At 43.2% G+C, this 22574-nt stretch overlaps 1 protein-coding gene across 15 annotated transcripts in view; it reads right to left on the bottom strand.

The window, feature by feature from the left end:
* SYNRG (synergin gamma) overlaps positions 1-22574 on the bottom strand; it is an 80749-nt gene that overhangs the window by 7278 nt on the left and 50897 nt on the right. For 11 of the 15 annotated variants that reach the window (XM_037070197.1, XM_037070189.1, XM_037070191.1 and 8 more), the window contains 5 exons: positions 20551-21144; positions 19094-19257; positions 17741-17794; positions 17130-17226; positions 14926-15074 (listed from right to left, as the gene is read on the bottom strand). In XM_037070197.1, coding sequence (XP_036926092.1) covers positions 14926-15074; positions 17130-17226; positions 17741-17794; positions 19094-19257; positions 20551-21144 — 1058 coding nt within the window. The remainder of the gene's footprint in view (positions 1-14925; positions 15075-17129; positions 17227-17740; positions 17795-19093; positions 19258-20550; positions 21145-22574) is intronic. The other 4 variants (XM_037070192.1, XM_037070203.1, XM_037070202.1 and 1 more) reach the window with 2 other exon arrangements.

Here is a 22574-nt window from a genome sequence, read left to right as displayed (position 1 = left end):
GGGGTTAGGGCTTTATACTGGGAAGTCACTAAGGGTTCTAACTGGATCGTGGCAGAAGCCAGTGTGTATTATGGACGGATCCCTCTGGTTGCAGTATAGGCAGTGCACTGGAGGAGGTAATCTTCAAGGTACGGGCCTCAGTTACAAGGCTGCTGTAGTCCAGGATACAGACACTTGAAGGTCTGAAGTAAGGTAGCAACAGTGGGGAATGGAGGGAAATGGGCATAATGAGAGCTAGTAAGGCAGTAGAGTTAACAGGCGTGGGCAATCTATTTTTATGCGAGGAGGGGAGAGGTCTTGGGCAACTGAGAGGATTCACCATAATAAGGCACAGGAGAGCAGAACCAGGTTTGGGGATAGAGGATGAGAAGAGCTTGGTTTGGTCCAGGCTGAAATTAAGCTGCCTATAGCACAGCCAAGTCCTGATGGGGCACAAGCAGGCAGCCGGAGACACAGTCCTAGTGCTCGAGAATGAGAGATCTGGAAGCTATCGGCCAGAGAGAGTCACTCTAACAACGGCTAATAAGTCAAGCTCTTACTTGTGCCAAGTACCACACTAAACTCTTTACATGCATGATCTAATGTATCCTTTAGAACAAATCTATGGAACATGGAGGGTGTAGCTCCACGTGTGAAGGGGCAGGTCCCAAAGCTGTTAGTTTCTTGACAGTTAAATATACATCTACTATACAAGCTTGCAATTCCATTCCTAGATATTTATCCGAGAGAAATGAGAACATATGTTAACAAATGTCTTGCACAAGAGGTGTTCATAGCAGCTCCATTCTTATTAGCCAAACTGGAAACAGCGTGCGTCTACAAACAGTAAAACGGATTTTAAAAAACCACGGTATATTAAACAATGGAATATTACTCAGTGGCAAAAGAGATTAAGCTGACACATAAAATGACATAGATGAATTTTTAAAACACACAGTGCAGAAGAAGCCAGATGGACACAGAACATTATATAGATTACATAATTTCATTTACATATAGTTCTGGAACAGGCACAGCTACGTTGATGGAAATCTAGGGAAAACAGATCACTGGGTGTTTTGGAATCGGATCAGGGGGCCGAGTGGGAAGTGACAACACGGAACTTTAGGGTTGATGAAAATATTCCCTATGTTTGGGGTGTGGACTACATGACTGTATGCGTTTCCCAAAGCTCATCTAACTATATATTTAAGGTTTGCATCTCATTGTGTGTAAGTTATTCCTCAATTAAGAAAAACATGTGAAAAACAAAACAAGCAAACAAAAACCAACACCAAAGTAAAAAAAAAAGATTCAGAAGAGTTGGATTCTCCATGTGAAGAAGTTTTAGATATACCTAGTTTATTTTGCTTATATATGCCCCAGAGCAGGGTTCTCAACCTTGCCAATACTGACATTTTAACTCGGGTAACTTTTTGTTGTGGGGCCTGCCCTCTTCACTGTAGGATGTAGAGCAAGATCCCTGGTGATGTGGGGGCAAAACAGTCCCCCTCTCTCACCCCTAACCCCTGGCCAGTGTGGCTCAGTTGGCTGGACCTAAACCAAAAAGGTTGTGGGGTTCGAGTCCTGGTCAGGGCCTGTATGAGAAGGCCGCCAATGCTCTTCTCTCTCAGCAATGTAAAAAATTTCCTGAGGTGAGGATAAAGAAAAAACAGAATTGACTTTCCAAAGTGAAAAAAGCATAATGCATGCACACCTGTTTATTATAAAGTTCACTGATATAAAGGACGTGTAGCACACAATTTACTAGTAATTAAATATCATCTTTTATTGCAAACACGACAGCCACTTGATTTGCACAGAAGGCTTTGAGAATTTTTGCCCAACTCTCAGATCCATAATCGAACTACACTCACACTTTCAAGAATCAAGTTCTGACGTGAATCTTGGTTGACGTTTATGTTAAGGACTAGGATTAAAGTGAAACAGCAGAGACATATTTCAGAATTTCACTCGTCTGTCAAATTTGTGTTCTTTGCTGAATCAGATAATATTGGGTTGGCTAAAAAGTTCATTAATTTTTTCCATACAATGGCTCTAGTAGTGCTTAGTTGTCTTAAACTTCATTTGAAACAATTTTATTTGATTTTGTTGTGACAACTGTCATATCAGTGTGCATAAAAAAAATGGTGAGGGTGGTGGGTTGGGATGGGAGTAAAAGACAGAAAACTGTACTTGAACAACAATTAAATAAAAATAAATAAGTAAATAAAAATTGGTGAATTTTTAGTGCAGCCACTTTAATATTAAAGATTTAGGAAACTATGCATTTCTGTCATATTATGCTTTGTTATTTCAAGAAAGGTAAAAATGCAACTGAAACACAAAAGAAGATTTGTGTAGTGTATGGAGAAGGTGCTATGACTGGTGAATGCGTCAAAAGTGGTTTGCAAAGCTTCTTGTACTACTGACATTTTGGCCAAATAATTTCTGCTGTGGGGCTGTCTTACTCAGTGGAAGATGTTTAGCAGCACCCCGGCCTCTGCCCATTAGAAGCCAAGAGTGGGAGACAGCCAACACACTCAAAATATCCATATCAATAAAGTTCTTGATGAAAATGAAAAATGTTATCATTTATTTTACAGAAAAAACTAAAGGAACTTTTTGGCAACCCAATAGTTCTCGAATACTGGAGAATGCTTCCTCAACTCTGTTCTAGTCATAATATGATGGCTCCAGACACACACACTTCTAAGTTTAATCTGCAATCCTAACATGTTCTCTATTACATTCTTCAGTCTAGACAATCAACAAACAACAAATTAAGTCCTTGTTTGCAGCATTTACGATTTCCATGGTATAAATGGAAACCACAGTACTTCCACTGTGGTTGATTTCGGGCTACCAATGCGATGTCACTGAACATGGAGTTGAGAGGAGATGCCTGAGATGCCACCATATGGAATTTCCATCCATGGCTGTGATAGACCGGGGGGACCAATGGGCTGGTTTGTGCAAGAGTGTTCCAGTTCTGAGAAACCCTCAGTCCTGAGCAAACCAAGATAGTGGCTCGTCCTAGGACAGACACAAAAGATCTCAAAAGCCAAGGACTAGGCAGATGGCAAAGAAAGTCAAGATGGAAGGGAGTTGATAGGAACCAAGTAAAAGGGTCAAAAGGACTGTCCTGCCTTGAGAACCAAAAACAAGAGCAGTGTGAATCAAGTGTGAGAAGGCTGGACAGCCACCAACGTGGGCCCAGAGAGATGCCTGCACGGGTGCTGCGGTGCGATCCTGCGAACAGAGGCTGGAGGGAGGTGGAGACCGGGGTGCTGCAGTGCAGTGGTCAAGGATCTGGGAGCCTGGCATGCTCCACGGCTGGCTGTGTTGTCGTCATAGATAGTGAGGTGACCCAGGATGGCGGAAAATCCCTGCCCAAATAATAGCTACCTACATTTTCTATGATTATTTAAGGCTGAATCACTCAGGAGTTACTACTGTTTTTATATTCGCAAAATTGTATTATTCTTCTCCAGAAAAAAAGGCTCCTTCCTAGAAAAAATGTGTAGCTTATATACGATGCTCCCCCATCCCTTACTAATTTCAAACAATTAACCATGTACTAGCTCTACAAACCTTTCTCAAACTAACCAGAGCTGGGTCCACTGAAACCTCCCCTGAGGAAAGAAGCACAGTCCTCCAAGAAGAACGGGGCCTAAGCACACTGACCTCGGTGACCGCCGCAGAACTCCACGGCCTCAACTGGGCCAGAGGGTGATTTTCCTTTTTTAGCACAGTCGTGGCCACTTTTGTCAAATGGGGAAGTGGGTGGTATTATTATTTGTTTGCTGTCCAATGCTGTCACCTGTAAAATGGTACCATTTCATTTGCCACCCCCCACCCCTCAGTTGGTACCGGGGCCCCCTGTAGGAAAGCGCTCTGGGAGAGGACAAAATACTCCAATCAACTATCACAGTTAGTCACGCTGTCAAATGAAACTAAACAAGTTTTTTGAAGAGGTTAAAAACACAGTGGCATCTGGGAAAACTCAATCAAATTAAAATCAATCAAATTAACAAAAGCCCTTTAACATCTGTTTACCAAGGGGATAAGGGAAGCAAAAAATGAAAAGGTTATATTGTAATCTCCAGTGAAAATTATACCGCTCTGCATAAACTGCCCTGTGGTTAATCTTTCAAATGGTAAAATCAAATGGTTAATCTTTAAAACGTGTTATAAAAGCCTTTAGAATGCATTCTGCAAGCAGAGGGAGTGTTGCTGTGCACAGAAGGATGAGATCCCTCAACGGCCGTGATTCTGTGAGCAGGTGTGCCCTCTACAGGCTACCTGAAGTTAAACACGGTTTATTTTAACTGGGAAGAATTTCATGCATTTAGTAAGAGAAAAAAATAGTTATATTATACATTAACAAGTCCCAGAGGCAGACTGGGATATATCATCTTGAATTTTAGCCAATAATAAATTGCTAAAATGATGTCCAAGAAAACCATTATCAAGGAAGAAAACTTTGGTAGTAATTACTGTTCTTAACCAATGTTCTCATTTTCCTTCCATGAAACTAGGCATGGCCGTACAACTTGCCATGGTCAGCAGCCTGTGAGCGTAAGTCACATGTGTCACTTCTGGAAGGAAGTATAAAGACTAACATGCTATGTTCCCTTGACCTTCCCACTGTGACCAGCTGTATTCCACACGGTGGAGGCTCTGTCAGCTTAGGTCCCTGAGTGAGATGGGAACGTCACAGAGACCCCCTCCAACTTGAGATGGGCATGTAGTAGGAGCAAGAAATAAGGCCTTGTTGTTTCCCATAGCTAAGTCAGGATGTGTGTGCGGGGCCCTGATTTGTAAACCAGCACAGCCTAGCCTAATCTGAGTAATATAAAACGTGATCTAGACAGAGGTTCCACAAGCAGTTGCAGACTTTTGGTTTGCATTACAATGTAACCGTTCCTCACTACAGTGTATTGGGTAATTTCCCCTATTGCTGCTATAACAAATCTGCACAAATTTATCCACTTAAAACAACATAAATTTGCTCTCTGGAGTAACAGTTCTGGAGACCGGAATTCTGCATTCCCCAGAAATTCTAGGGGAGACTCTATGTCTTTGCCTAGAGCCCACCTGTATACTCCCTGGACCATGGTCCCATTTTCCATCTCCAAAGCCAATGGCAACCATCTGCCCATCTTTCTTTCTCTGCTTCCACTGTCTTGTCACTTTTTCTCATTCTCACTCTCCTGCCTTCCTCTTACAAGGGTCCTTCTGACAACACTGGGCCCATCTGGATTACCCAGGACAGATTACCCATCTGAAGATCCCTACCTTAGCTCCCTCTGGAAAGTCCCTTTTTGCCACAGAAAGTAACACACTCAAAAGTTCCCAGGGTTAGGACATGGGCACCTTCGTGGGGGAGAGCATTCTTCTAACCACACCCACCTTCTGTCAACTGAGAACAGCCAAGCAAGACATGAGGGAGGTTCTGTCTCCAAAACACCGTGCAGATGGGCAAGATGATAAAAACACTATCATTATAAAAAAAATAAACTGTCTTCCTAACATGCCACAGAAATAGGAAGTACTCTGAAATTCACTGCTTATGTCACATGGAAATAAGGCACAAAGGAATTTGTATTATACTGAGGAAAATACTGGAATCAAAGCACCTGTGTGATTTTCAATGACTGGAGCCAGGAGAATGTCTTTTTCATAGATTTTACATGGCAGAGACAGATTAGTTTTGTTTTCCAGAACTGAGCCTTTCTTTGTTCCAAATCTACTAAACTTTAACACATCTCCACAAGATAAAGCCTTGGATAACAATTCACTTGTCTCACTACAACAGGTGGTTTTTGCTTCCGAGTTCCCACTCGTTGTGCCTAGACGAGATATGCGTCCACCACAAGAGAGAGTTTGAGTTCACGGGTACCAGGTGTAAAAGGAAAGGGGAATAGAAAACTGCTGGTATGACTTCCAGCTTAAGTAAACATTAAGGAGCCACGATTTGGAGTTTAAGACTGTGTGCTCTGCTCTCCGCAGCCCAGGCACCCTGACTGCAACATAGCACTAACATGCTAGGACTTCTTCACGGGAGTAAAGTACTAGATGTCTTTTTTTTTAAAGATTTTATTTACTTATCTTTAGAGGGGAAGGGAAGGAGAGAGGGAGAGAAATATCAATGTATGGTTACCTCTCATGTGTCCCCTGCTGGGAACTGGCCTGCAACCCAGGCATGTGCCCTGGCTGGGAATTGAACCGCAATATTCTGGTTTGCAGGCCCAAGCTCAATCCACTGAGCTACACCAGCCAGGGCCTAGATGTCTTTTAATGGGAATGATTACATGACGTCTTCATGAGAAGAAACAAGTCTTCTTTAGTGTTCTTAAAGCCAGGACTAACAATGTAGAAAGAAGAAAGGACTTTCAAAGGATGATATGCATTCAGATCCCAGATTTGTCAGTGTTAGGGAAGTTTCATCTCTGAGCCCCAATTTCTTCACCTGTAAAAGTAGGGATTATGCTACTGACCTGGGACTGTTACCTGGATTAAATGAGAACAAATGTAAAGCATATAGTGCAATACTTGGCAGTTTCTAGGTGCAAAACAAACAATGACTAATACATTCACATTACCAAAATCAAAGTGGCAATTTGGTTCATTAAGAAACTTGAAGTTCTACCTAAAATGAAGCAATGATGTAAACAGACCAAAGATTCCTATGTAGCTGTAGGAATCCCATATAACCCAGCTGTAGTAGCTGTGCTGTCCCTTTTCCTCCACAGAAATTGGTAGTCCGTGTGAATTTGTCTCGTATCTCAATCACACCTCCTGCTCCAGACATGATTTCCCAGCTTTGAGCCTCTGAGTCCTTGCAGAGTGTAAAGTTTTCTTCCAAGTGGACTGAACTAACTACAGAGATGCTGGTCTGTGTCATTGATATTTATGCATCTAGTTTCAGATGCAGTAGCTTCTTCCTGCCGTTTCATACCTGACATTTCCTCTGTAGAATGCATGCTGTTCTCCATGCAGTGGACAACTCAGTAAGTTTTATAGACCAAGGATCTACCAGTTACCAAGTGGAAACAACATCGTATAATCAGGAAAAACACCTGAGCAGAGAACGACCGCTTTCCTGTTATAGCTAACAGGGTGGGAAAAGCAACCACAGAAAAGCATCGGTAGAGAAATGAAGACTCAGGGATATTTGTGTACAATGTGCAACGCATTCCTGCGCTGTCTAGTTGTAGACTAATTAATGTTTGTAACCTACCTCGTGTCTAAAGACACGTCAGGTAAACTCGCTTTCTAGACACGGATGCCAAAACTGGATGTTCCTGATGGGAGTCTGAAGGAGAGGGGGCAAATGCCGGGCCACTCACCCCATTTTCCTGACATTCTCTCACATGGGGGGGACTTAGAACCACCATATGTGGACAGGGCAACACTTCCCAGTCCAGATAAGTGACCAACCCCTAAGGTACTGGGAACTGCCCTGCCTGGTTTCAGGAGCTGTAACCCCACCATGGCTAAGGCTGAGTGAACGACCTTCGGACCATAAGCCACTAAGGAAACAAAGCTTATCTTCCTGGCAGGAGTGCTGCTTCTGCTCCTTTTTTCAAAACTGGCCCCCAATGCTTGGTCAGTTAGCCAATGATGGGTAAGATTCCCCAAGGGGGGAATGACCTAAGACAGGCATGATCATGTGGAGGCCCCAGAGAAGGACTTGGGGGGCTATGGAGAAAGGGGGTGATGGACCCTCACCCCTCAGCTTTGAGGAAGCCTGATTCCCCTGAGTCCACGAGAAGTCTCCGAAAATTCCTTGCCTATCTGCCTCCTCTGCCTCACTTAAGCCTGAAACAATGACAGAGGGTGGTGCAACCCTGTGCTGGGTAAGGTGGGCTCCCTGGGTGGTCAGGCCTGAGAAAGGGTATATAAAATCCTGTGAAGCCTGCTTTGCTAATAAGAATGCTCTTAGTTAAATGATAAAGATCCAAGCAGGAAATGAGTTTGTTTCCCAAAGTTCTGTAGCCTTTTGGCTGATAGACCCTGACTCAGAAGAAGCCCTAATCGTTCTTTGTATGCTATCTACTGTTTGATCCTTACTGCCTGACAATGATTAATGAGCTGTACCTGTATTCCTGCACAAATTAAACCCAATAAAAGCCTGTGTAGGCAAGGGCTCTCCCCTTGAGAGAGTGGTCAGGCCACTCTGAGGCACCCCCCCCCCCAGCCGAGTGAGGGAGTAGCTGTGCGGTCCCTTTTCCTCCACAGGAATTGGTAGTCCGTGTGAATTTGTCTCGTATCTCATCCATGACATTGTGGGCACCTCAAGCTGGTGCACATGTCACTAAGGCTTTCTTTGAAATCACAAATCAAATTTTATGGCTTCTTTAAAAAGGTCTGAACCAAGTTAATCATTAGTGTAAAAAATCGGAACAGGTATTACCTCCGAGTGGAGTGATGACAAAGCAGGAGCAGGAGGAAACTTTCTGGGATGGTGGAATACTCTCTACCTTCACAGGTGCATGGGTTATATGGGGTCATTTTGTCAAGACTTACTGAACGGTATAACTAAGATTTTTGCATTTTACTATATATATATATATATATATATATATATTGTAACAAAAAAAGAAGGAAATAAGAAGAAAGAAAAATGAAGAAAGGCAGGGAGGAAAAGCAGGCCTGAAGGGGCTGCCGGAGTCGAAAAGGCAGACCTTTCTCATGAGCAGCTGTGCATCGTGGGAGCTTAGAAGTTTGGGAGGATGTTCGTGGATGAAACTGGTACCACCTCCTCGGGAGAGCAGCTGCCTTGAGAAATAAACATGTGACAGCAACCCAGGCCGGGATTCTCCCCAGTTAGCCTTTGTCCCAAACTGAGAAGGACTAATCCATACTAAGCTGGGGTAATGTGCTTGACCTTCTGTGACCCCGTTTCTTCAAAGAGCTCATGGCGAACGGGGATGCTCTGCAATCACAGCCATCTTTTTCTAACAGTGTCAAAGAGAAGAACTGGGCAGCCGATTTGAGGGTTTGTACTGAAATCTAGTTTTCAAAGTGTTAATTACAATGAGAAATAGATTACCACCAAAACAAAGAACCTTAAAATCTAAATGGAAAATAAAAGACTTTGAAATTACTTTATAGTTCTGAGATATAAATAGGGGTAAAGACTTGAATGTTTATATCAAGTTGCTGCCAGAGAGATTCCTGGTGTTTCACTGACCTTGATGCTAAGTAACAGCTCACTCTTCCCCAAAAGGCTTGTGCCCATGTCTGGTTTTACCCACCCAGCTTGTGCACTTCAAGGAGGCAACTGAGTGTAATGGTTAAAAAAGCAGAGCTCTGACTTTCACACTGAACCCACGTCTCAGCAGTGTCTCTGTGCCTCAGTTCCTCCATCTGTAAAAGGGGCAGAATTAAAGTATCTACCCTCAAGATTTTTGTGAGTATTAAGTAAATAACATCTACATAAAGAGTGAAAAATAGGGTCTAGCACATGGCAAGCACTCAGTAAAAGGTGGCTAATGATGATGATATTCAGGCTTAACCCAGTTCATATTAGCCCCAAGTTAGGAAGGAGAAGGTGGATGAATTAGGAGACCCAGACACATGCACACTGAGCTCAAGATACTTGGTCTTGGATACCTTTGTGCTATAAAAACATGGAATGGATGGGTTTTCAGGTGAGACCCTGGTAAGACTGAGCAGAGAGGCTCTGATGAACTACAGTGTCACGGATGCAAAGGTGGCACAAGGAACTCCACGACAAACGACTGGTAAAACCTTCTTTACCCCACAACCTCACAGGCACCCTCACATACCTCACTAGCCAGCCATCTTCCTTCACAGCTGGAGCTTAGAGATATTTTAAAAATCCAGGCATTCATCACCCAAACACAATCCTATTATCCTTTTGGCAAATTTCCTTCCTGCCCTGTGGTAACAGTTCTGTGTTATTTCAAAGTCTGTCTCCTTTAAAGAACAGTTGCATAATATCCAAGTATGAAGAGCCATACAATTTACCTAATCCTCTAGATGTAGACTTGTCGGTTATTTCCAATTTTTCACTTTTACAGAGAATAATTTCTGCATTTAACTTACTTCTTTTTGAGAGTTTGTATTTAGAAATGTTGCCTTACGAAGTTTTCAAGTGGAATTACCGAGTCGGTCACTCTGAAGGGTGGTGGGGCCTTTAATTCACTCCACCTTCACTGGGTACCTGTGGAGTGCCTGGCACTGTGCTCCGATTGAGAACAAAACACAAATAAATGTGATCTTGGCCCCTGTCCTTAAGGAGTTCACAGGAAGGGGGAAAGCATATTGCCAAACACATTTTCCACAGGGTGGTACCAATTTATATTAAATAGAGTCCCTAAAGAATGGTCCATAGTTTACCACTTCAACACTGTTAGGATTTGAATAAACCAAACAAAAAATTGCTTGTTTGCAGGTAAAAATGAAATCTTGTTTTAATTTGAGTTAATGCTTACTATTAGATGTGCCTCCCTTTTATGAATCACTTCATGTTTTTGCTGTCTTACCGGGATGTTGGTGTATTGCTCAGGAAGAAATGCTTTCTTTATGAAGCAAAGACACGAGTCCACCATCTGTATGCACTGCCACACTCTTACTTAGATCACCATTTTGTCTATTTTTTCCACACTCAGAGTGACTTTCACTAATTTGTACTTGGAGCTATGCCCTTTGGCCTACATTCAGAGATTTCATAAGTAACTACTCAGTGAAACTTGTTGCTTTATTTATTGAAAGGACATTTAAAGAAAACATAGGTTACATTAGTTTCTTCTTTACAAGAGCCCACAATAGAAATTCCTGATATTACTACCAGGAATAATTATGCTTCTTGTGAGCAGTGGGTTTGTTTTTATGTTATGAACACAGTGAATCATGGAAATCATCATGCCTTCTTTGCATCAATTCAGGCCAGCTGTACAACTCACTACTAGCAAATACAAGCACTTTAAAAACACACATTTTTGTATACTTAGCTCCATTCCTGGCTTTATCTTACTTCCCTACTTTCACCTTCCCTATCCATTTAAAAAATTTAATCCAGTTACTAAAATTATGACATATACAAACATGCATACGTAGTTTGAAAAAATGGGAAGGTTCAAAGAAGTATTGAGGAAAGTAAAAAGTCCAGCAAACACTGTGTCAGCACACAAGGAAGCAAGGGACACAGCTGACAAGCTAGTGGGCAAGAAGCAAGTAAACACACAGCCACCACCAAGTGCGTTAAGTGCTGTATGGTAGGGAGGGATGTGCTGTGGACACGCAGAAAGGGCATCTAGTTCAGACTGAAGGGGTCTCTGGAATGACTTCCGGGGGAACGGATGCAGAGGCGAGAGGAAAAAGCAGTCTCACAGAGAAAGAGGCCTGGACAGCCCAAGAAATGAAAAAGACCTTACATACTGAACCAAAAAGGTTTAAACTTGATCCTGAAGATCCCAGAGAACCGGGATTTTAAAGGGGACTTAAATGACACAATTAGATTTGCATTTTAGAAAGAAATGCCTAATAGTAGTGTATAAAAGAGATTGATAAGAGATAAAAAATGTTAACCAGTGGCTTCCGCCAAGATGGAGGTGTAGGTGGAAACACTGTGCCTTCTCCCACAACCACGCTTGAATACAACAAAGGTTTGGAGAACAAAGATGCAGCCAAAGAACAGAAAATTGAACTATACAGAAGTCCGACAACAACGAACCATTCAACTGGACCGGTAAGAGGGGCGGAGCCAGCAGCAGAGCAGGGACAGGCAAGAAAGATCCCCTGACCCCAGGCGCCCAGGCAGCTCCGCATCCAGCGGACCCAGTGAGGGCGTAGGGTGGTGGGCTGGCTGCGGTCACACATTCACACACAGATAAACCAGTAAAGGAGTGAGCAGTGAGACAGACCGCGCAGGCCCCAGCGGGCGAACCCAGTGGCAGGCTGACCATGGTCGCGCATTCGCCTGCAGTGGGACAGACCATGCAGTCCACAGTGGGGGCGGGAGGCAGCGGAGGGGGCCTGCCATTGCTTTCTTTTGGCCCTGCCCCACATACAGCGTCACAACCCAGTGACTGAGTGGCCCAACCCTGGTGAGCACCTAGGGCTCTGCTCCTCATATGAAACAGGCACGAACAGTCCAAAACATGGCTCAAGAAGAACTCAAAGTCCCAGAGCCAATAACTCTAAGTGACCAAGAAATAGCCAACCTCTCAGATGCACAATTCAAGACACTGGTGATCAGGATGCTCACAGAACTGGTTGATTTTAGCCACAAATTAGAGGAACATATGAAGGCTAAACTAATTGAAATGAAGGGAAATGCACAGGAAACCAATAGTGATGGAAAGGAAACTGGGACTCAAATAAATGGAGTGGACCAGAAGGAAGAACGAACCATCCAACCAGAAAAGAATGAAGAAACAAGAATTCAAAAAAATGAGGAGAGGTTTAGGAACCTCCAGGACATCTTTAAACATTCCAACATCCGAATTATAGGGGTACCAGAAGGGGAAAAGAAACAGCCACGAGTGGAAATCTTATTTGAACAAATAATAAAGGAGAACTTCCCCAGTCTGGCAAAGGAAATAGACTTCCAGGAAATCCAGGAAGCTCAGAGAGTCCCAAAGAAGCTGGACCCAAGAAGGAACACACCAAGGCACATCATAATTACACTAGCCAAGATTAAAATGAAGGAGAGAATCCTAGAAGCAGCAAGAGATAAGGGGATATTTACCTACAAAGGAGTTCCCATCAGACTATCAGCAGATTTCTCAAAAGAGACCTTACAGGCACGAAGGAGCTGGAAGTATTCCAAGTCATGAAATCCAAAGACCTACATCCAAGACTGTTCTATCCAGCAAAGCTTTCATTTAGATTGGAAGGGCAGATAAAGTGCTTCTCAGATAAGATCAAATTCAAGGAGTTCATCATCACCAAGCCCTTATTATATGAAATGTTAAAGGGACTTATCTAAGAAAAAGAAGATGAAAAATATGAACAGTGAAAGGAAAGCAAACTCACAGTTACTAACAACCACACCTAAAACAAAAGCAAACCAAGAGGACAGCTAGATCAGGAGCAGAACCACAGAAATGAAGATCACTTGGAGGGTTAGCAACAGGGGAGTGGAAGGAGGAGAAGGGGGGAGAAGATACAGAAAATAAGTAGCATAGATGGTAGGTAAAAATAGATAGGGGGAGGGCAAAAATAGTAGGGGAAATATAGAATCTAAAGAACTTGAGACACGTGGTCGTAAACTAAAGGGTGGGGAAAGGGTGGAGAAGGGGTGTGCAGGATGGAGGGGAATGAAGGAGGGGGAATAGAACAACTGTAATGGTATAATCAATAAAATATATTAAAGAAAATGTTAACCAGTAACTCTAGCTATGTGGTCAGAAGTGATGAAGGCCTGAATGATTTAACACATTAAAAAACGAGCTTCCATTTCTGTATTTTCTAACTATTGTTAATATGTAAGAATGCTATGAATTTTTGCCAAACTCATTAAATTTAACCTCCTGAATTCAGATTTCTTGAAGTATTTTATATCACCAAAAATATAACTTATCTCTTCAAATATTTATACTTCATTTCTTATTGTATTGGTCAGAACAGTAATTTAAAAAAATTACCCAAACTGTATGACTTTAGGTTAGAAATTAAAAAATGGTCCCAGGGAACAAAATAGAGATTTTGGAAATGCTTTAAACTCTTTAAGAACTCAAGCTTACAAACCGGAAGCAACCGTGGCAAGGATAACAATGTGGAGAGGATTCGCTGTTTAAGCCATGTCGCTGACACGGCTGGGAACCCACCTATCAGGCCAGTGCAGTGAGAACTGCTTCCCAAGGCGCAGCATTTGGATGCGCACGAAGTTAAATGTAAGAAGAAAAGAAAGAAGATGGAACAGCATATTTATTCCGGCTGTGGAAAAAAGATAAAGTTTGGACTATTGTGAAATAAAGGATATTACCAGAGAAAAACTGAATAGGTATGAGTATATAAAAATAATATGGTTCTGTCCAATCAGATGTAAAAGAGCAGAGCAGAAGAGAAAAACATACTGATATGAGCTCACTAACATGTGTGCATGCGTGTGCATACAAAAATCTATTACAAATATGAAACATGTCTGGTCAGCCATATCTCACTGAATAAATATGGTCAAGTGGTCAAAAGAAACAGATGATCGGTTCACACATAAAGGAAATAAAAATAGTAAATCATCACTTGGAACGTTGGATAGCCTCTTGGGAAATGTGAGAAACGTCAAAAACACCTTGGGGGAATCGAATCACACCCTTGTTAAGGAAGAACCCGACAAAGAAGCAGAACACAGTGTGAAGAAAGGAATAGCTGCCTGCTGCCGGCGCATGGGCAGCTCGCCCACACGCTCTGAAAAGCCATGTCGTGAACGCGGCCGCAGCTCTGGAGGCGCACGAGGGCCTGTGTGCAGTTGCCCGTTGACTGCGACGTCCACCGGGAAGAGCTATATTCCCCAAAGGGAAATGCTGTCATTTGTTCAAAGGTATTCAGAGAACCATTTATAACAGGAAAAACGAAAATAATCCAAGAACCTAAAAAAGTAAAAAGGCCAAACGAACCATAGGATGGCAACAGGTAGGTCATACAGTTTAATAAGGACGCCATACATGGGCACACGGATGACTAAAAGTACAAAGAAAGGAACTCCAACCAATGCTCTGTAAAACACGCATATATGTACGTAGATTAAGGAGGATGTGGTCAGGAGTGAATGTTTTCCTGGGAGCTATCCAGAAGTTAACCGGACACTATTCAACGAATTGCACAAGGGTCCGCTCCTTCCTTTAACACAACACGATGCGGCAGGCATCTCGTCCTCCCGTGAGTGCCGTAACAGGAACAAACACTCTGCTTCAGAGCTCAGGTTTCTGAAAGGTAAGCAACCGCTAGACTGTCTGAAAGGCTTACCGTGAGTGTGGCAAGCGACATGAAGCCAATTAGGTTATTCCACACTTTATCGATGTCCTTAAGCAACTGCTGCAGCTTCTCACTGCACACCGCAGTGGCTTTGATGCCCAGCTCCACACGTTTGGTCACCCTGTACACCTCCACAACTCCTGGTAGGGTGACAGAGTGGAGAGTTAGGTGCTGGAAGTGTAGAGAAAGAGACAACAGACAGGGCTGCACTACTGCTTGTTGGTACCCTAGTTGGAAAGGACTGTATCTGGCCAGAGGTGGATGTGCTCTTCCTTGGGACCAACCACCTCTCAATACTTTGGTATAACTCAATGGTAAGAGGGTAAACTCTAGCGCTACACCGCCCTGTCACTTACTAGCTGTGTAACCTCGGGCAAATCACATCACCTCTTTGTGCCTCCATTTCCTCATCTGTAATATTGAGTCAATAACAGTACCCCTCCCCCACAAAGGATGGTTGAGGGGATGAAATGGGTTAATACTATAAAAGGCTTAGAGCAGTATCTGTCAAACAGCAGGTATTATGCAAGTATTAGCTATTTTTTTCTCCCTTTTTAATGAGTCCATCTGTTTAAATTTGGGAAATACCATTAAACTTGCTTAAAATGGGAACATTAAAAGTTTAAAAGAATCTGAGTATCAATATCATCACAAAGTAAGAAATATCTCATTCTTATGAACGCCCAATAATTGACACTCTGTGGCTTCATGTATCTTTTTTATACACTTGACAGGGCTCAGAACAGTTCTTTTCCTGTGGTTTCTGATGGTGGCTGAACTCTTCAAGCAAGGACGACAGGTGGCAAGTATCCCTACACTCGAAGGACAGCCACCCAACAAAACCCCCCGACCCGGCTTGAACAGGGAACCCCCGTTCCCCAGCCTCTATGAGAGAGGCCTGGAGGACCCCAGGGGGTCTTCACAGGGGAGCATTCTCAGCCCTGTGTACAGCACTGTGGCTTTTCCTTCTCCTCTCCCAGGGGAGCAAGGATTGCTGCCCAACCTACGCCAAATGAGGGGGCTTCTAAGACAATCTTTCATGGACACAAGGAGACCTCCTAGAATGAAAGACAGGCAGCCCATTGCCTGGTAAACACCTGTGCATGCAGTAGAACTGCGCCTGTCGGGTAGGAAAGAGGAACCACAGTGAGGCGGCAGGAGCAAAGGAGAGACCGTATCCCTTCACCATCCACTCACCCAGCCAATATTTTTCAGTGACCACTCTGAGCCAGGCATTAATCTAACTGTTGGAGACAAAGCCGGGAACAAAACAGGCCAAAATCCCTCCCCTCTTAGAGATTCATTCTAGTATAATCAAGAACAATAAGTAAAATACATGGTCCAGCACAAATAATGCTCCTTTTTAATTACAAAATCTTTTATTACAAAATCATAAGCATGCGATTCTGTAGCATAACAATATCACACTCAAGCACACCATATGACATTGTAGGTGAAATGCTCAAATTAAAGCTATAAATTATTACACCCATATTATTACCCTACCAACCACCCTCAAGCAGGCGTTATTTCTGCCAGACCCTGTATATAAGATACTAAAGGAGATAGGCTAGGGAGAAAATCAAGCAGGGAAAGGGACAGGAAGTGCCAGGGGGGCGGGGGGGGGGAGGGATACAGTTGGTAAGAGGGTTGGCGAGGAAGACCTCACTTAGAAGGTGACATTTGAGTGAAGATCTGAAAAAGAACAGGATCCAGTGCCTGTGGCTCAGGCCCGAGCCTGAGGTGAGGAGGACAGAGATTGGGGTTCCCGGTTGGATCAGGATGTTTAATAGCTGAAGGAGCCCAGGAAGCTAAGGAACCTGTGATGTCATTATGGGGGAAGGAGGACCAATTGACAGAGCGTGGTAAGGGAAGGTGCTGACTGGAACCCAATGACTTCATTTTAATGTCTCACCCAGTTCAGGCTCTGATAAACCAGTAACACAGACGTAATTGTATATGGTTGCCATTATGTCATAACTAGGACTGGGAAACTTGGCCACAGAGATCTTAACTCAAATAGTCAAATAATTGTATCTGCCTATGACTTAAGTGTCTTATTTACAAATGCAAGGTGCTATTTAATAAAGTCATATGTAACTTGGGAGACTTAGATTAAGCTACTTCACACAAGGAGAACTGAAAATTTTTCAAAGTGTCGTGATTTTGAATAAGTAAGATATAAAAGAACATACCTAATAAATATTCCATGCCTTGAGCTGACTGGATAACTTCCGTGCACACAGAACTACTACTGATTCCATTTAAGGTGTCATTTGCTTTCTTAATGACCTACAAGAAATGAAATCACATCACCTGACATAATTAACAAAAGTCACTGCAAATCAACTTACCAGTAGACGAAAACCCAAGGGAAAAGCCAGGAGGTGTGAAAAAGCATGACTAACTGAGGTACGCACAGTATGTATGCGGAAACAAATCCGGAAATTTAATTTAACCTTGAAGAAACAACCCTCCATTTCTTTGGGAGAGAAAAGATAGAGGTTCTCTGGCTTAAATAATATTTTAATTTAGGCAGAGCGAATGTTTCCATTTTGCTATTTCTTAAACAGACTGACAGGTGAGGGCACAACCGACAAATGAGCCAGAGCCTGCTATCACAAGTGTGAAAGACACCTCCCTTAAGATGCACGCCCTTCCACTGAGCTTCACTGTGCCCAGGCCATTCAGGGAGGGCTCTCCTCAGTTCTGCCTCTGTCTACTCTTGTCATGCTCTAAGGAGAAGGCAAAAGGACACAAGACAGCACTTACATAGAGGTAAACACCACAAAAGTGACATACTCACTTCTAGGGCACTCCCCAGGCATCTCTGCCATTCATAGGCATATCTCTCATTCTCCTGCGAATTTTATAAAAAGAACCGGGTTAAAAGGGCAAGTCTGGAATCCTCTATTTATGTCAATTCAGAGGGCACTAGAAGACTTTCCTTATTATTAAAATCACTCTAGTTCAAGTAGTTTTTTTTTTCTTAGATTTTATTTCTTTATTTTTGGAAAGAGAGAAGGGAGGGAGAAAGGGAAGGAGAGAAACATAATGTATGGTTGCCTCTTGTGCGCCTCCTACTGGGGACCTAGCCCACAACCCAGGCATTTGCCCTGACTGGGAGTCGAGCTGGCGACCCTTTGGTTTGTAGGCCAGTGCTCAATCCACTGAGCCACACCAGCCAGGGCTCAAGCACAGTTTATCTTATGAACCAACTAGTGACTATTTAAAATTACTGGTAAATGTCACTTCCAAGCACATGACTTGTGGATCTGAGGGAAATGTTTTGTATCGGCTTCTCTCTGCAAGTGTTGCTTCATGTGTTCTAGTGGTAGCATAAACTTCTGCAAAGGTGCTCATCGCATAGGTGTCTAGTATAAGGTCCCCTATCAAACCACCAGCTTTCCAGTTATCATTCTGTGTGTGTGTGTGTGTGTGTGTGTGTGTGTGTGAGAGAGAGAGAGAGAGAGAGAGAGAAAGACAAGAGGGGTGGGGGAGAATGGTTCAGTGTTGGCTCTGCAAGGAAGACGGCGTGGGACTAAGATACAGCAACCATAAACAGAAGATTCATAACATTTTCCCCTTCTCCTCCATTTTTGGTGTTTTCACATTCACTGAAACGATGAAGTGTAAGTGCTCAAAACGAATTCCCTTAAACACATCCCTCCTTGTGAAGTCCCACGAATAATTTTGGTGTTAAGGTCACTAACTACCTTCAGTGGATGTCAAGTCTGGGAAATATTTTCATCCAGGGCCAATGTCACCATTCTCTCACTTTAATTATATATTCTATGCCTGGTTCCTTGTGTGTCATATGCGAAGGCTATAGGCGTTTTTCTTTTTTTTCTTTTCTTTTAAACAAAGGGCCACTGGTCTTTATTTTTTTTTAAGACGTTATTTATTTATCTTTAGAGGGGAGGGGAAAGAGAAAGGGAGAGAAATATCAATGTATGGTTGCCTCTCGTGTGTCCCCTGCTGGGAACTGGCCTGCAACCCAGGCATGTGCTCTGACTAGGAATCGAACTGCGATCGTCTGGTTCGCAGGCCCGTGCTCAATCCACTGAGCTACACCAGCCAGGGCTGTAGGCATTTTTCCTCAGGGCCTCCGTGCTCACCTGGTCTCTGACCTGGCCCTATGGAAAACTACCCCACTCACCTCCACCTCTCCTGTGAGATCTTTGTACTTGTCACGGATGACAGGCAGAGCGGGCTTCTCACTCAGAGTGTTGGACCGGTCCCTGAAAGGCTGCTCCAGAGCCGGAGAAGGAGAAGAACGGCTTATTTCTTTATCACCAAGGCTCAAACTCCTCTTGTGTGATCCTGGGACAAGGAGATGACACAGTTAAAGGTTTTGATTACCAGCTTAGTTCAAGCAGAGGCTCTTGCCAGCGTGGGCCTCCTCTGTAGATGTTTATGTCAGGAGGCATTCAGAAACACCACCCTCATTCCTTATGTCTGGGAAACTGCATGTCAAATGCTTTCTGTTGAGCTCTCTTGCTTGGTTTCCCTGCTTTTACTTTTCTCCACTACTCTTCCCTGACCTATCATCATTCTCGTGTAATTCTAGTAGCAAATCACTGCAGTCTGGAGGACTAGCGTGTCTTTGTAAACATCAGTGCATCAGAACTGTTATCTTTCCAGTCTTAGTTATGGATTTGTGCCAATCTCCTCTGTACTCTCTCAATCTAATAGAAATCAATGGTTCCTTCTATCCAGGTGGGCTTAGCGCAGAAGGGGCAAACTCAAATACCTTGAGAAAGCAGGCAAGTGAAGTGAATGACCCAAGTCAGTCAGTCGGAGGTCAGAAGTGCTGGGGACTGTGGCACTGGGGAGAGTGCACCCCAGTGATTAGAGGGGGGCACTGCTACTCAGCTCCAGCTGATGGTCAAGAGGTGGGAATGCAGGCCTAATGTTGCCAGGTATTACATTTTAAGAAAAGCTAGAAATCCAGACTGTGAAATCTCATGATTTTTATGTACGGTAATTGCTTCACACATTAAAAAACCTTCTTCGTGGGTCAATCAAACAGGCCAGCAGGCTGGATCCAGATCTGCGGCTACCACACTGTAGCCTCTGGATTCCAAGATACAGTCTGTTGCCAGGGAACCAGAGCAGAGTGAGCTTGCCCACAAGTGGATCTCATCCATTTCTCTGGCACTTTTAACAGAGCGCACCAAACCAGCTACTGAACTACAGACTGTGTGCTTAGTCCAAAAAGCGGTTACCTGAGGAACACTGGCTTGACCTGAGTTCAGTCTCAGGGAAACCTTTTTTTTCTTTAAATAGCTATCTGTAACAGACTGATTTCAAACACTGGGAAATCTATTTCCTGCTAAACCAGAAACCTTTAGAGAGGAAGGAAAGGAGAGGAGAAGAGAAATATCAATGTATGGTTGCCTCTCCTGAGTCCCCTGCTGGGAACTGGCCTGCAACCCAGGCATGTGCCCTGACTGGGAATCGAACCGCGATCGTGTGGTTCACAGGCCCGAGCTCAATCCACTGAGCTACACCGGCCAGGGCAGGAACCAACTGTTTATCCTAAGAAAGGACATCCAACACCTCAGTGGAAAAAAAACCCCACAACAGTCAAAATCTATGCTGAAAGCTACTCACCTTGAACAGAAAGATCAAAGGTTGCCAGCTCACTCTTGATCATTTCTTCACTGGATTTCATTTTGCTTTGTGAATTGGCTACTAAGAAGTCAAATTTGCTGATTTTGGGCTTTTCACTTTGAAATTCTCCAAAGTCATCTGAACATTCTCTGGGGGTGTCGTGAGAAGTGCTGCTGGAAGCTGGGCTTGGGCACGCGGCCTCTTGGCTCCACTCAGCGGCAGGCAGGTCCTGTCTTGTGAAGTCTTTATAGTCCCTGCTTTCACATTCCTTTTGCTCACTGGTCTGAGATATCACATCTTTAAAACTGGCAAAAGCTGGGAAAGTGGCCTCTGGAAGAGCGTCTTCACTTGTGAAGGTTGTGCCTTTGGACAAAGACGTCATGGTGATGTTTTCAGAGCTGCCAAACGAAGTCTCTTTCTTTTGAAGAACTGAGGCAGCTGAGGAACATCTGCTTCCTGCTGAGAGGACAAACGGAGAGAGTTTTCTGCCCTGAGATGCATCATCCCTGTCTGACCAGTCATAGCTCGTAAGTGTGCTCACTGCAAAATTGCTGCTGTAGGTCCCCAAAGCAGCATATTTTAAGTCCTCTATATCTGAAAGGGAAATAAGACCCCACAATTAGAGGCAAGCTCACGATTTAGGCAAAATGCCTTAAACTCTGCAGAGGCAAAATGTCTAGCATATTTGATTAGTTTTATGCTATGTTGGAGTTAACTAAATTTAGAGCTTGTGCTAAAATTAAAGGAGTTGAGCTGTAAAATCTGATCTTTAAAAACCCACATTAGCCTTGACTTGTCGTTTATATTTAGTTACAAAGAGTCATTTTCTTTGGATATAAAAATTACTGGAAAAAAGTTCATCTGCCAATGTATATACTGTTGGATATGAGAATAGGGTCATTTAGTAAATCATTCGCTTATAAACTTTAAAATGTATTTACAGTATTCCCTGGCTAAAACATGTCTCTTTTGCCTTGACCTTGGTGGAAAATGTTCCTTTCAAACATGGACCTATGAAATGTACATAACAAGCTAATTAAAAATGGACACTTTCTTAAAACTAAAATAAAAATATTGTTACCTAACTTTTAATCAATTATTAGGAGTTCCTGACTCAAACCAGGCCAAATGTGAGATTTTAATTAAGTAGTTACTTACCTAGTTGTTATTTTGGTCAATATGGACATCATATTGCTGTGATGGAATGTGAGGAAAGAAAATCAATCTAATCTATGTTACCCCCTAAAAGACAGAGTCAAAAGTCTGGGTCCTGTTGGGCTCTCGTTTCTCCTTCAACTATGTACCAGTCCCTCATTAAAAAGAAAAAGAAAAAGAAAAAGAAAGAAATGCTGGGGCAAAAGACTCATGTTACATTCTTAACACGTTTAAATAATTTAAGAGGTAGCACAAAGCAGCAGAAAGAATGTAAGTTTTTGACTTACACAGACCCGGGTTCAACTCCCAGCCCTGCCACCTATTACCTGTGGGGCACTAGGCAAGCTACTCAACATTGTTTAGCCTTGGTTTGTTATCTGCAAGATGAAAACACCACGCACGTGGAAGGTCTGCGTTTTGTCAACTAACAATACATAACAGCTGTATTTGTAGAGCATAGTGGCCATCAGCCTGAATTTGACATTTAGTTACCACTTTAGGGGTTAAAATGAAATTATTTCAAGGTAAAAATGAAATGTCAACTCATCATTTTAGTGGGCTTACTAGGGAAACTTTCTTGTCCATGTTAAAAAAAGTCAAAACCAGCTGCGGCTAACCCGGTACACGACAGGCGGCAGGTGGACCAGCCTCTTTTCCAGCAGCACCGTCCATTCGGTCTGGCTAGCACACGTTTGTTTCACTTCAGTCACTGCCCTAGACGAGGAAAGGAGGCCACATGCAAGGCTCCCTCTCTGACCACCACAAGCATGGTTTACAAAGAACACACTCAAAAGTTTTGCGATCCAGGGTTCCAAAACTAAGTCAGCAGGCGAGCCCACACTGGGTGGGGCATTCTGTCTCCCACTGCA

The sequence above is a fragment of the Sturnira hondurensis genome, unplaced genomic scaffold (assembly GCF_014824575.4).
Source record: "Sturnira hondurensis isolate 20B ecotype Veracruz unplaced genomic scaffold, ASM1482457v3 Scaffold0018728, whole genome shotgun sequence".
Taxonomy (NCBI): Eukaryota; Metazoa; Chordata; class Mammalia; order Chiroptera; family Phyllostomidae; genus Sturnira; species Sturnira hondurensis.
Note: the sequence above shows the minus strand (reverse complement) of the source record. Positions and strands in the feature narration are given on the sequence as shown.